This window comes from Centruroides vittatus, unplaced genomic scaffold (assembly GCF_030686945.1).
Source record: "Centruroides vittatus isolate TY-2023 unplaced genomic scaffold, ASM3068694v2 scaffold_752, whole genome shotgun sequence".
NCBI lineage: Eukaryota > Metazoa > Arthropoda > Arachnida > Scorpiones > Buthidae > Centruroides > Centruroides vittatus.
In genome coordinates this window covers 2,004,477-2,020,420 of record NW_027122716.1, presented here as the reverse complement: position 1 = coordinate 2,020,420, position 15,944 = coordinate 2,004,477, and the positions used below count along the sequence as shown (strand labels likewise).

The 15,944-nt window shown below is 29.8% G+C and overlaps 1 protein-coding gene across 4 annotated transcripts in view; it reads left to right on the top strand.

Moving 5' to 3' along the window:
- Window positions 1-15,944, top strand: part of LOC136989690 (LIM domain-binding protein 2-like) — a 118,933-nt gene that overhangs the window by 66,503 nt on the left and 36,486 nt on the right. For all 4 annotated transcript variants that reach the window (XR_010882944.1, XM_067287912.1, XM_067287909.1 and 1 more), the window contains exon 4: window positions 15,595-15,697. Coding sequence is in view for 3 of the 4 variants with exons in the window: in XM_067287912.1 (XP_067144013.1) it covers window positions 15,595-15,697 (103 nt within the window). In the remaining variant the exon portion in view is untranslated. The remainder of the gene's footprint in view (window positions 1-15,594; window positions 15,698-15,944) is intronic.

Here is a 15,944-nt window from a genome sequence, read left to right as displayed (position 1 = left end):
CAGTATAAAAAATTAAAGGATTATGTGATACACAGAAGTAATAAAATCATAAAAGATTATATTGTAATGAAAACAAGGAATATCTAATAATTTATAAATCAGATAGTTCTAATATAAGTCTTTACATAGGAAAAATCTAATATGACAATAGAAGAGTAGAGTAGATATAACAATTTATGTAATTATATATAGTAAAGCATTGAAAATCCAGATTCAGTTGTTGAAAAATGGATATTAAAACCCTTTCTTTAACTTTTTGTTGATGTGCTTTTAGCTGTGCATTTTCATGTTCTAACATTCATTCAGAATTTGCAGTTTTTTTAAGTTTGAAATTATGATTAGTGTATTTCTTTTTGTTTAAATATAGTGATTCCATAAACTATATTTTAAACCTTTAAGTATTCCTACAACATGAAATACTGGCTTGAACTAGAACACCTAAACTTGAATTACAGTATATTTGGAGTTTACAGTACTTAAAATGCTAATTTACATGTATATCTGAAAATCTGGATGTGTGTCACCCCAATTCCAGATTTTCGATGCTTCACTGTATATGTAATACCTGTATAATTGATTAAATACTTTCTTAAACATTCAAGATTTGAATAATTTTTTTATATAATTATACTGCCTGTTAGACATTACTAATTATATAAATGATAAACACAGATGAATTATAAATCTACATTTCAAACTTCGGTTTTACAAATACAGTTCTCAAATTAATAAAACTTTTAAAAGTTTCATATAGTCATTTTATGTTTACATTGTTTTGTCGCAATGGTCCCTATCCCCCGCATAAAAACAGGTTTGACTGTATATATAAATTTACAATATAAAATTAATATACAACCTTATATTTCATTTAAATTTTTACTTCACAAAGCAATTCTAGAAATAAAATCATTCAGTTCTAACTGTAGATAGTATGAAATTATAGATATTATTAAATTTTGCTAAAAGATTGGAATTTTTTTTATGAAACTTGTTTCCAGTAATTAATTTAATACACTTAAAAATAACCTAATTATGCATTTAATTTTGTAATAATTATGAAGACTACAAGATATTCTGACAAAAATCTCTTTAATACTTTATGTAATTTTTTTCGTTTTAAATGAAACTTTCTTGCATTCAGCAACATTTAATTGTCATAGTATACAAAAAATAGTTTTTAAAGATTATATCACATCTAGAAAATATCTCTTTCTGAAAAATTATTATTATTATTTTTTATTTGCGTTTTTATCTTCTGCTTTTTATTAGTAAAAACATATTGCATTTGAATATTGCTTACTAAGATATTTTTACGAAGTGTTTTTTTGTTTGTTCTGAAGTTGTATAAATGAATGAAGAAAATATTAAATTTCAGATGTCTTGTATAAATTTTTCTTATATTCATCTGCTTCAGAAATTTTCTGAAAAATCCTCATATTTAAAATGAAGTTTCTAACATGGTATTGTTAGAGATGAACCAAAATAAGCTAAAACTTGTTTTAAGAATTGCCAGGAAACAAGATTAAGAATCTAGAAATGAATTAACAATATTTGAGAAGTTAACAGAATATTCTATTGATTAAATTGTCTTAATAACTTTCAGTTGGTTAACTTAAGTGATTTATAAACTACCTAATTGGAATTATTGCAGACTAGTTTAAATTATTAGAAAGGATATAATAATTTTGGATACTAACTTTTTAGTTAGAATTTTTAATTGATGATCAGAAGTACCTTGTGATATATATTGAATCTATTAGAAATAAGGGAGTCATGTATACTTCTAAAACATATCTTAAAATATCAAAAATTAGTATATGATAATATAAAATGTATTAATAAATTATTTTTTACAATAATTGTAACAATAATATAGTATTATTATAGTTTATGTAATATATTTTTGAAAATATTTTTTTTTATTTTTAATAATCAAGCATGTTATTATACATTGTTGTTATAGGTTGACTTATTTAACACACAGTTTTCATAAATGCTTAATTCATACTTTTAATTGTCATTCTATGTATTTCTAAGAAACTTGCAAATGCAAAGAAATACAATGAGAGGAGAGATAATACTGTCTGTATTAGCCAAAACTGCCATTATGAGTTTCAGCTAGATAATAATATTGTGCCAGTTTTAGCCAATATAGACAATATTAGAAATTCGTGGATCTCCACTAACTGTTTCAAAAGTATTTACAGAATAAGATCTATATAGCCTTCCCTCCCTGTATTTTCCTCTCTGTCTCTGCTGCCACGATATACAGATTTTCATTGTATATTCTAATGTGTTTTCATACTACCAAATACTACTGTTAAACTAACCAGTATATCAGTTGACCAGAATACAGCCCCAGAACATAAAGTAATTATAAAAAGTGACATTCATTATTCATTATTTATGAACTGTTTTAAACCTTTTAGTAAATGTACCCTTTATTTTAGCAAGTTTCAACTTAAGAAGTTAAAGTAGTAGTAAAATAATTCTAAAAATAAACATTAAGAGTCTTCTATAATCAATGAAAAATGTACTTATTAATAAATTTCAACTTATTTTAGTAGGTTTGCAAAAAAAATTATTTTTTATGTTAACAGAATTAACTACATGTTATTATGTTTGCTTTTGATAAATTAGATAAAATATGGACTTTTTTACTTGAAATTTCAGGTGATCAATAGTAAGAAACTTTGATATTTTTTTTAACAACTTGTATTTTTAAAAAATATAAAAAATGCCATTAAAAATAAATTATAAACAAATTCTGTCGTTTGATTTTAAAAAATAGCCAATAAACTATAAAAGAAGTTCATAATTAAAAAGTATTGGGTTGTCCAGAAAGTTTGTAGTGATTATTTTTAGAGAAAATGAATATAAATTTTAAAATATTAACTTTTATCTTTGTTATTAATAGTGATTTATGCACTATTGTTTTTAATGACCTCTCACCATCTATTTGACAACTTCATAATTTCATCTTGATAGAACTTTCCTGTTTTTTGTGCAAAAAAACTAGTTGTTTGTGATTTTTACAGGCCTCCAGATTTTTAAAGTTTTTACCACAAAAGGAATTCTGCATGGACAGATGAATAGACAGATGTCATCATCTCTTGAAATACAATATCCTTTTTATTTTGCTGTCCATAGCCCGACATATGTTCCACAGCCATCTTGTATTATCTCGCGCGCATGAGATTGTGGGATTTCTCTTATGACTGGATCTACTTTCAAGAACTCTCTTGAATCGATTGCGATTAAACCTTGTTTCAGTCGAGAGATTGCACCAAGGCATAGTCCCTGACCTTGCTCCCAATCTAGATTGAAATGCTCGGTGCGAACGGGGTATAAGGCTCTAGTTTAGTAGTTACAGAGTATAATACGTATATTTTAATATATTTTTTAAAAGAAACAAAACCACTGAGAAATGTTACGTGTGTTTAACAAGGTTCGGGAAACTGAAAATTTTACCAACAGGTTCAGCCAAACGGGCTTGCGAACCCGCTGAATATCACCACTGGACGTGATAGAATAATAATGCTAGCAGACACATTTTTTATCATGGGAGAAAGGCCGTGCAGTGGTTTTTCTCTCTTTTTTATATTAGAATAAGTGCACCACTCCTATGGGTGTATAACACTAAGAATACATAAACCAAAATACATGATACAAGATACTTGATAAAATTAGTATTCGGTTTTTAGTGAAAACTAAAATGTAAAACTAAAAATTAGAAATTATAAATGGTCTTATCTTCCATATTTTTTTGAACATAATTGTAAAAAGCATCAAACAGTTGCTTCTGAACAAGCTTATCGAGTGGACATGGCCACCTGAAACCAAGCATAAAGATTTCTAATTTCAGAATAAGTCTATCTTGATCATAAATTGGACAATGATAGCTCGTATGGTCGACGGTGTCTAGGTTTTCTGTAGAACAAAAGTAAGAGGCAGTTTCTGCCTGGTTATACATTGCCAGATAGCTTGTAAAATTATCATGCTCAGTAAGTACAGTAAAGTGTCATTTATCTGAATCAATTGGGGACTGGGGTTGTTCGAATAACTTATTTTTCAGATAACCGATTATGTACAAAAAAATATATTAATGTATCCCATGTTAAAATTTTTCTTTATTGCGTGTCACTATGCGTTGAATTTTCGTCGATGTTAAGCCTAACGTAAATTTTTTAAAATAATAATCATGGCTATTGTAGCATTAAAAATTATTTTTTTATTTTGTACAAACAAAATAAATATATTGAAAAGTATAAAAACAAAAAAATTATATTTTGGAAGTTAATCTAGTATCAAAAACATTTGATTCAGCAGGACACAGTCTGACTGGAATGCTTTCGGTTAACTGACGTTTCAGTTAATTGGCTTTCGGATAACCGATGCTCTACTGTAGTTGAGCAGTAGCAAACGTTAATCTTTAAATGGCGACGAGAACCTGCATTCAACACTAGGAAAATAAAGTCTTGTTATTCTACCAGTTTTACTGCTCAACTATTGTTGATTCCACTTTTGCATAGTGTTGTCATAAATATAAATTTTAAGAATGCTGCGTGAGAGAGGGTTGTGAGTAGTTCAAGTCAGTGTCCTTTGCAGCTGACTTAGCCTCAAAGTCGGCTTTTTCATTTCCTAGTATGTCAGTATGGCCATGAACAAACATAAAAAGTTATCTTATTTACAAGATTTTTAATATGGTGCTGGATACATGTGATTTTATTGCTATTGTAATTGGGATTTAATAGAGCTTTTAGGATAGACTGAGAATCACTGTAGATAGACAGAGTTTTGTTTGGAAGTGAAGTGGCCTACTGAACAGCTTAGTAGACAACATCTTCTTCAGCTTGATATTTGGGGGTATCTGTACCTTCTAATTCTTCTGGGACTGCATAATTTAACTAAACACCTACTCAAAAACTTTAATATTTCGAACGTTTTTGGTCTTGTTCAAAGACCTTTCTCAAGAAAAGAACAGTGTAAAATTAAAATGTAGTACGAACACAAACCGAACAAGCTTTAGAACGTTTTTAAAAATTAATCCATTGCAAATCACGTGCGTAGTCTTAAAACATAGCTAAAGTTAAAAAATATGCGCATAAAAATACGTAAAGTACTGGAAAAACAAAATAAAAATAAACATAAAATACTAGTAAGACATCGGGATCGGGATAACATCCACTGTTATACTACGGGTTCTGAAGTATAAAGTAAAACAAGAGAGGGCATATATTAAAGTAAGCTTGAACGCCAAGCTGCAGAAACTTTAATGGAGTCCCTGAAGTTGACAGAGCGATCTTTATGGGCTGCTTTACATATCTGCCATGCTTCTGCGTAGTGGCGGTGCTTAATGTCTCGAACTACTTGTAAAAGCTGTGTTTGCCGCTTTGACTTGTTGTGGGTTGGCTAACACGTAGGTGACCAGCGCTGTGCATGGTTGTTTCTTATTAATGTTTCTTTGATGTTCCGCTATCCTATCCTTGATGGATCTTCCTGTGGCTCCAACATACACCAGGCTATTTTGTTGTCGTGTGTTGGTAATGGGAATTTCATAAACCCCAGGAAGTGCGTTTCTGTCGGCCTCGTCCTTATTGGATCTTAAGAGCTGGTAGATGGTAGGGTTCCTTTTAAATATGATTCGTTTGTTTGTGGCCTGTCCAATACGTCTGAAGATGTTACACAGTGATGCCTGGTATTCCAATGCTATAAACTCTATTAATGGGTTGAATACTTTTCATATGGGGTGTCTTTGGTTTCTTGTTTTGTTGGATAATTGCATTAATATTGACTCTGTAGTTCTTGGCCAATTTATATATATAATTCAGCTCGTCTTTTCTGTCCGTGGTGGTGTTACAATGCGAAAAAGCTCTTCTTATGAGCGCACGGAAGGCAGCAATTTTATATGCCGGGGGTCGTGGGAGATCCACGGAATAAATATAGGATTGTAGGTGGGTTTCCTATACACCTTGGTGCGGAAGTTTCCTTGGGGGTCAATTTGTATGGAAATGGCTGCACTATTTAAAGGTTTTTGAGTAGGTGTCTGTACCTTCTAACATATTTTGGGCAAAATATGCCATTTTGGAGGAAGATACAGATACTTGAGCAGACATGAAGGGGCTTTTGGACCCATCTGTGTAGATATTAATGTCTGCATGGTTATCCATGGAGGAAGCAGATGACACCAAATGTACCCTGGGGATAACATTGTTTACAGGGTGGCGATCAGAGATAGAGTAATTGCGATATGGTAACATATGAACAGCTGTAAATAGGAGTAAAGACCATTGTTGAGCCTTAATGTTTGTAGTTCTGATGTAGTAGTTTAGAACTTTTTCTACAATACATAGTGGCAAAGGAAGGAACTCTGCTAGAATCAGCGAGGCATTGGTAGAAACAGTTCTGCAGCACTTTGAAATTCTGATGGCAAACTGTCTTTGAAGAGAGAGTAATTTACTTGCTACTGAATTTTTACTAGTTACATGACTCCAGCTAGAGGCATGTAAAGTAGCATTAGTTGTATTGCCCCATTATATAGAGTTTTATAAGCTTTATGATTTAGTCCCCCGGTGCACCTAGCACATTTTAGCAGCATGTAGTTTATTTTCCATTATTTTCCATTATGTAACCAATATGGCAATGGAATGTGGTTTCTATTCTCTCTCATTTTATTTTGTATGAAGTTTCTGTTTACACGTGCACTAGCTGGTCGATCTGTCAAAATTTTTTTTGCGTCCTTTTGTGAAAATTAATATAAAAATGAATATTATGATGTTGATTAATTTAATGGTAATAATAAAAAGATTGTTAATAATTAAAAAATAAAGTTCTTAAAATAAATTGTTCATTGGAATTTATTAAATTTTTAAATTTGTTCACATAGTTTTTTATAAATAATAGTACATATTAATTAATTAATTAATAATTATGTATTTTGGACCTAAGGTTTTTAGGGTTTCATTAAAAAATTTATTTTTCTTAAAATCTTTCTATAAAATTATGCCTAAATATTACGTAAGATAGGGGAGGGGAGGGGGATCAAAGAAAATATTACGGTTTCTTACACAGGGGTGGGTGGGAGTCTAGAATGGCCAAAATCACCCTTATGTAATTTAGAGGATGCTTTTGTTTGGTTGAAGCTTAGTCATTGCAGTGGTTAATGATGATTTAGTTTGCTTGCACTATGATTGTTTATGGATGATCCACTTTCCATCACCTGTTATCATTCATTTCAGAAATGAGTCATTTTTATTGAATTTTAAAGTGAATCAAAAAGAGATTCAATCTAATAAGTTCTTTTTGGTAATTTGTGTGGTGTCCAAATATAATAGTGATCAATGCACATATATGTATTTGACCATTTAAATGGTCAAATTCAGTACTTTTTGATTAGTTCATTATTTCTGCTGTTTCCTGTGTTGTATAACAAGTATTCAATTAAAATTTTAATCTGATCATCTTGAATGGTGCCAGGTGCTGTATTCTGGTCATTGTCTCTGGTCTCTCGTCTCTCACAAGCCGGTCGCTGATCGGCTAATCCTTTGGATTAGCCGGCGACTGGCTTGTGAGAGATGAGAGACCAGAGAAGGTGACCAGACTATGGTCCCAGGTCTTCCCAAGCTAAAGCATCTTCTACGTTAAAATCATCTGTTTTGAATTTAGTAAACCATTTGCAAAATATTGATTCAGCAGCAGCACCATTACCACAAACAGCACATATTTTATTTGTTGCTTGTACTAAGTTTTTGCTTTTTCAGAAAAACAAAAGCATCAAATGTCATAAATACGTACCTCTAAAAACCTGTTACTGGTACATATTTAATCATCAAAAAATGAAAAACTAGATTTGATGAACATTTTCGAATCTTCCAAGGTTTTTAGAGGTACATAATTGACTATCTTCTTGGTGTAGAGTAAAGGGAAGTTATGTCAAAAATACACCTTGTTTGCTTCCATTTTAATGAAGATGCAGATTAAATGTAATTAAAAATTCTTAACAAGCTTTTTTCTAATGGATGTGTCTTGATGTTGCACTTAATCACATGCATAAATATTTTAATGCTTTTAGTAGCTTTGACATTCTCCAGCATGTTCAATTGTCATCCATTAAAAGTAAGTAAGAAATTTCTGGTTAACCCAATACTTCTTTGGTTGACAAAATAACCTCTTATAACAGATCTTTTGTTTTACATATATAAACATACATAAACAGATCTTTTCTTGTGAGCTAATACTGAAGCCAGGTTTTTATTCTCCATCTAGCCAACCTGTATTTTGCTGCTCCACCAGGTAGTATATGGATGGTTTAACAATGTTGTCAAACTTAAGATACCAAGATGTAAGAGTGAAAACAAAATCAATTCATAAATAGTATACTTATGGTGAGCACATTTTTTTGAAAAAATACTGAAAAGTTGTTAAGGAGTGAATTATCATAATATGGAAAATAAAGTAAATTTTCATATTTTTCTTAGTGATGACGAAAAGCAAAATAAATGGCTTAATGTAAATAAAAAAATTAAAGCTGGTTTGTAGTGATTGTCCCCAAAATAACGTTTGTTATATACATATATTTCAGGTGATTTAAATCATACTAATAATTATTATTAGAAATATCAACAACTAAAACCCTAAATTAGATAGAGTTAGATAACCTAACAAATAGGATTTAACAATTTGGAGGGCTTATCACACCAAGGCCGACAGAAAGAAGGACCAGATCTTTTACAAAAAAGTTAGTCTTTAATAATCACATTTCAAATTTAGGTAAGGATGCATTTCGGGTACAAAGACTCATCAGCTTACAAACACATGTCACCAACATAATAATTATAACACTAACAGTTAACCAATACAAAGGAATATCTAATATATACGGTGCACTGTATTTACAATTTTTAATGTAACTCATATACTAAAGAACTAAAACTATCGAGCATAAAATTTTTTAATACAATGACAATGTGATATATCATATTATTTGGGACCAGTAAATGTCTTATTTTCTCCCACATTTTCCAAATTCTGGTAGACTGTTCCACTATTACTAATAAATATTGTTAATTTTCAATTTTCTATTTCTTCTTTGAAACCGTGTTTTGTTGATTGTTGGACTATGAACCCAAAGTTGAGTTTTAATTAAACACTTGGCTTTATTTCCATCTTTATTTAGTTGATACGTGCCATTTGCACGTTTCGGGCATAGAGCCCTCATCAGTCAACATTATCATATTTGATCTGCCATGCATATAAGGTTTAAACTCAGACGACACATGTATCTTATTTTTTCTATAAACGGAGTAATCCCTTTTACACACAATATTTATATCTTGTATCTTCTCAATCATGTCACTCCAATGAGATGGCTGTATTATTTTCTTGATGGAATTCGCTGTTTCTGTAATGCCAAACGTGCAAATGGCACGTATCAACTAAATAAAGATGGAAATAAAGCCAAGTGTTTAATTAAAACTCAACTTTGGGTTCATAGTCCAAATATTGTTAAGTATATTAAAAACCAAAAAGGGGGGGAAACTAACAATGAACTTACTACGTGGTACGATCCAAAAGTTCGGGGACTGCAGTAATCTATGATAACAAAAGCATGTATTTGAAGCATTGTTTGAACTCCAGGGCAAATTTTTGTGGAATTTTGCATTTGAACTCTGAAGCGTTCAAAGTACAGAGTACCACTATACCATTGTGTCTTTAAGCCAATTTTTGGTTACTGTGATGGAGTTATCTAAGAAACCCACCATAGAGTATACATTAAATTTACAAATTATTCTTTTGAGTTTTAAAAGTAAATGTTTGTCTCAGTCTACTTAATTAGAAAATTTATTATTTATTCTTTGAAAGTATTGCAAACTGAAAATAAATTTTATTAATTTTTTTTTCTCTTAAATTGTAATTACCTTAGTCTTTTCTTGGACAGAAATATAAATTGAGCACAGCAATTGTGTACAGAAGTGTAAATTGCATACAATTGCTTGTTCTCATTTTATATTTCTATATAGGATCTTTCCTCTTGTATTAATCATTTCTATTTAAAAATATCTCATTACATAATTTGTAGTAGTAATAAAAATTGTTTATTTTTTATTAAAGAATTGTTTGAAATTTGGCACCATATTAAAAATAAAAAATAAATAAACTACTACATTAAGGAAACCAAAATATTTAATGGAAAGTAAATGTTTTCAGACTAATTTAGTTAAGTATCAGTTAATATTTTGTTTAGAGGACTATCAGCCATTTCTGATATTTTCTGTAAATATGTATTAAAATGTGAATAAAAGTTTCATTTACTGTATATACTAGTATTCATTATCCCAAAACTTATATACAATAAGATAGAGATGGTAACTACAGAGGTGTAATGATGGTTGCCTACTATAGTCAGAGACATGTCCAAAATTTCTTCAGGCCCATAGCGTTGCCAAATTTTAGTTTTGGTAGGTTATTTCATAACAAAATGATCATTTCGTCAATCTGTACAACCCTTAAATTTACAGTGTATATGACATTAATATTTTGTCTCATACAAAATTGGATCTTTGTAAATGATGAAGCATTAGATGTGAATGTTTCCGTAATATTTTATGAATAAAAGTAAATATTCAAAGTTTCTTTGACTAATTTTATGTTATTTCATTAGCTTCTTTAGATTGTGATAATTACTCAATTGATGAGTGGGACCAGTTTTATGTGGACATTCTATACATATAGAAACCCAAGCCTGAATTATATTAACAATCAAATGATATACTTAAATTAACTATCAGGCTAGAACTTGGTTAATTAATTATACAGATATTCTGTAATTTATATTAAAGTTAGAAGGTTATGCCACTTCTTGCATTAAATTTAATAATTAGAAATTAATTAATTTAAGCTATTCTGGAATAAAAAATTGATCTAGAGCAGCTACCTCTTCTTGCACTCTTTATTCATTTATTGTATAAAGGGTGTGTGGGTTATGTACCAATTTTAAACTTGCACTTATGGAGTAATGGCTAATTCCGCAGGTTTAGTATATACACCCAAATTTGTTTTTACATAGTAAATACATTTCTGAAAATTCCAAGTAAAAAAGATACTATTCATGTAGAAAAATATAAGATAGATTTCAGATGTTAAAAATAAAACAGTAAACCAATTAATATAATAGGATGCATGTAATTTTAGTTAAGAAATCAAAGAAAGGAGAATTATAACTTATCAGTAAAATTTAATAAATTTATGTTATTTATATGACTACACTATTACTCATACAAATTTTATTTTAATATTAATTTTATGTTTTATTTGGCATTTTCAACTAAACACCAATCTATACCTTTTAACGCCAAGTATCAAAGACTATTCAATATTGAAAGAAATCAGAAAAAATGCAATGATACAAGCAAATTATCAAACTTCAAATAAAATTTTTTCTATCTATCTTGGAATAAAGTTGGAATGAAAGACTGATTGTAACTTGTTCAGATAAGTCATTAAAAAAAACAGCTAAATCTTAAAATTTTCTTGAACATTTCTATCGGCCTTACATGAAACACTAAAAATTTTTTAAAAAGAGCAGTTTTATAGAAAACAATGTTTTTTCTTAGATTAAATGAAGATTTTTTTTAAAAAAGAGAAATTTATTGAAACATGTTAGATCGAAACAAATAATGTTAAAAGACAAGTGAATTTTCTTCCTAGACTGTATTAAATCAAAATCGTGTAAAAATAGATTGATTGTATTAAGGTGCTGGTTATGCAAAGGTTTGTTTTGTTCTGACAATTTGCTTCAGGTTATATTTATGAAAATATAGTGTTTATTTCTAGAAAAATTCTTCAACTGAATATGTAGAGAAAACAATGAGTCATGCAACCAAATTTTATCAAATGTGTAGGCTACCTATTTATAAAAAAATTTTCATACATTTTAAAAGTTAAATTAAAAGTAAAAAATTCCATCAACTAGTTGCATAACTTTTCTGGTAACATTTGGTGATGCCATCTGTTATGATATTTTATTTAAAAAGTTTCCATATTATTAATTATTAAGAAATGGCAAAAAGCTTAATTTTGAGGGTAGAGATGAGTTTTATAAAAAATAAAATTGTAAATACTAATAAGGAGTAAAATCTACATTAAGTTCGATACCAATGAGATAAGACACGTGATCTCCTCTATCTTCCCACCCTGTCAATCTTTAACCACCAAAATTAATAGCATCGCTCCCTCTAATAAACAAACCTCCCTGCAAAATTAGAGAAATTTTTGACAGAAGTTATCAAGCTTCAAATTGGGTGAATAAAATTATGCCCCCATACACATACAAATGTTCATACATACAGAAAAAATCTCCAACATTTTTGCATTTCTTGACATTTCAAGGTCCCGAGTCCAAAAATGTAAAAATGTTAGGGTGTCATTTTTTGATCAATTGCCATACTTTCCATCTATTATGTATAAAAGAGCCGAGAAAGTAATAATTTTAATCATTATGAAATCATTCACATAACTATTATATATTAGAGTTGTATTCATAAAAGTTTTGTAAAAGCTGTAAATGTCATATTCTTTTAATGTTAAATACAACAAATTTATGAACTTGCAATTTGTAAAATTCATCATAAAGCTGCTTACTGATTATAAGGGCAATATCAAAATGTTCCTTACAGACAAAAATTATCAAAACACTGTGTAAACATTACTTGGCATTAAAAATAAATATATATATGGTTGGATATTGTGTAAAATAGTATTTTAGTTATTGTACCAACAGGAGTGCTCATACATTGGGACACATGCCCCCTTTTTCATCTTGGTTGCCCTTTTCCTAATTCCAAAGTGGACCTAAAATTCCATTATCAACAAACAACAGAAAATTCATGACTTCTAGCCTATTCTGCAAACACAAAAGAAACTAATGAACAATATTTGTCTGTTGTCTCATGCAATTTTGTCTTATGTTGACCAAATTCACTGTTTTCAAAGCCAAGTTAGCCCCAAGTGCAACCAGTGCCATTTTGTGGGGCTGTTGCACTTGCCATTCTTAATGTGTCAACAAATGCAGCTGATTTCAATGGGCTCATCAGAAGAAAAACTGGGCCATTCGTTACTATCCCAGTATATTAAAATAGAACATAAAGTGTTCTATTTTATGTTAACTGAAGAAGATTGTTAAAAAAACAGTCTAAAACATTTTTATGTTATTAAAATAATTTATTTGCTGGATTGTTAAAGGTGCATTTTATTCATAAATTAAATTTATTTGTTGATGAATAAACCCTGAATAAATTAATATTTGGTTAGTACATATTATTTAAAATTTCTATGGAAATGTAAAAAATCTTTATTCCTATTTCTCTTTTTGAATAGCCATTTTTTATTAAGCTGTTCTCATTAAATAAGTTCAAAAATAAATTTAATGTAACGTGGAAGTCCACATCATTGGCCATTTTTATTGTTTTTCTCTCCCAGAATTCCTGGCAATCAATGTTTGTGTTCTCTAGAAAACACCAGCAGTTGTGTCACTTCCAGCAGCTCTCACTGGATTGATGCTGAGATTTTGAATACGCCCAATACCATTGCTTCCTTTCCTTTTAGCTCCATCATGGGAAATTCCATGTTAAATGTTTATTTATTCTTTACATTAGTCTTTTATATTCATTTTATATTAATTTCTTATTGTTTTTAGTATTAAACACTATATTTATTCTCTATAAAATATGTTTTTGGTATGTATTTCGGAATGTCTAGATGAATTAATTGGATTTACATTGATTCATATGAGAATAATTGCCTTGGTTTTCATCGGTTTCGGATTTTGCTGATTGTTTTTGGATGGATTATCGATGAAAACTGTGATATCACTGTAATTGATTAAAACTACATTTCATATTTAGTTCAAAATTAATACATAATTTAGAATTGTTTTTATTTTATAGAATTTGATTGTTAGTTTGTATTTTTGGGTTGCAAATTGAAAAAACTGTAGACATATAAATTTTCACTGTCATCCATTTATCTGTCAGTCTGTCTTTTCTTAATCTCAAGAACAGTGTTAAATGAAAGTTGAGACCAGGTATGGATATCTTAAGGATGGGAGGTTCTGATTAACGATATGCAAACTTTTGGTCTAGACTGAAAGTCACATGATTACAGTTCAAAAAATTTCCCAAAAATGGAGTTACATAGAAGACCAGCATGACTCTGTTGTTATCAGGAAAAGTATGATGTACAGTGGCAAGGCTCTACTAAAATGGAGAGAGCATATATTTTAAATTAAATAAATTAAAACTAATATAATTGTAATACAAATTGCAGCTTGGCATTGTGGTGGTGTCAAAATAATTAATCGCTCATACATTCATGATTTTTTACTAAGTCTATAGTGTCACATATTATAAACAGCCACAAACAAAAACCTTTTTGCCAGTGTTGTACTTGACACAAAAACCAACTAATGTTTTCGGCCTCCACCAAGGCTTTCTTCAGGTTCTGAACTAAGTGGCATCCCCACTGGACTGCCAGAACGATGCTGCCCGAGTTATAAACATTTTACATATCACATTTCACCTCTTCGCCTGGCTCCGTTCAAATTCCACAAACAGGTAGTGTACCTCCATGCATGCGCGATTGTCTCCCCGTTCTTAAAATTGAAACAGGTGCCCCCAGCATTGGCTTTATAGATCTTCCAGGCCTCAATCTGATCTTAAAAACAACAGGCATACCACCTGAAAATTAAGGCAGACTTCCGGAACACCAAATTAATTAGAAGGCATTTCAAATCAATCACATTCGTCACCTGGAGGTCTGGGAGATCTATAAAGCCAACGTTGGGGGCACGTGTATCAACTTTAAGGACGGGGAGACGATCACGCATGCATAAAGGTACCTGTTTGAGGAATTCTAATGGAGCCAGGTGGAGGGGTGAAACATGATATGTAAAATGTTTATAACTCGGGCAGCATCATTCTGGCGGTCCAGTGGGGATGCCACTTAGTTCAGAACCTGAAGAAGGCCTTGGTGGAGGACGAAAACGTTAGTTGGTTTTTGTGTCGAGTACAACGCTGGCAAAAAGGTTTTTGTTTGTGGCTGTTTATTATTCACTCCAGTGCTAATAGTTAGAAGATTATTTTGTGTCACATATTAATCTTATTTAAATATACAAATCTTTTACATCACTTATAGTACTGTACATTATATACAGTACTATAGAAATGAATTTAACATAATTAATTTCTATAATATATATATGATAATTTATAAATTTAAATAAATTTCATGAAACAGTTAACCTTTTAGTTATTGTTATAATTAAAAGGGTTTGATGAGAAAGATCCTTTTAATTATAGCCGTAACTAACAGGCTAACTGTTTCATGTGTAGTTAATTTTTGGGTTAGAAGTGTATTTACTTGAATTATTAAATAAATTTATAAGTTATATAGAAAAAATATTTTGTGTGCAATAATTGTTTTTGTTTTCTTTATCTCGGTTTTCAATTGTTGACTCCATGACTTAATAGTTTAAATTAATTTAATAATTTAACTGATTTTTGCAAAAGTAATTAAAAATGTATAAAAATTAATTTTCAGGAAAGTGACAATTTATGGTGGGATGCATTTGCAACAGAATTTTTTGAAGATGATGCAACTTTAACGTTGACATTTTGTTTAGAAGATGGACCAAAACGTTACAGTAAGTTATTGTTTATTGACATTTATATATTTATTGTATGGAAGAAAACTTTACAGATAAACAATAATAAAATCTCCTAAATTATCAAATTATTGGTAAACTTCTTGAAAAATTTTTTAATTAAATTTTCCCTATTCTATGGGTTTTGTATAACAGAAAAGAACAACAAACTAATACTGCTACTAATAAATTTCTTTAAATAACTAAAAGATGTATTGTATTTTGTTAAATATTTAATGATTTAATA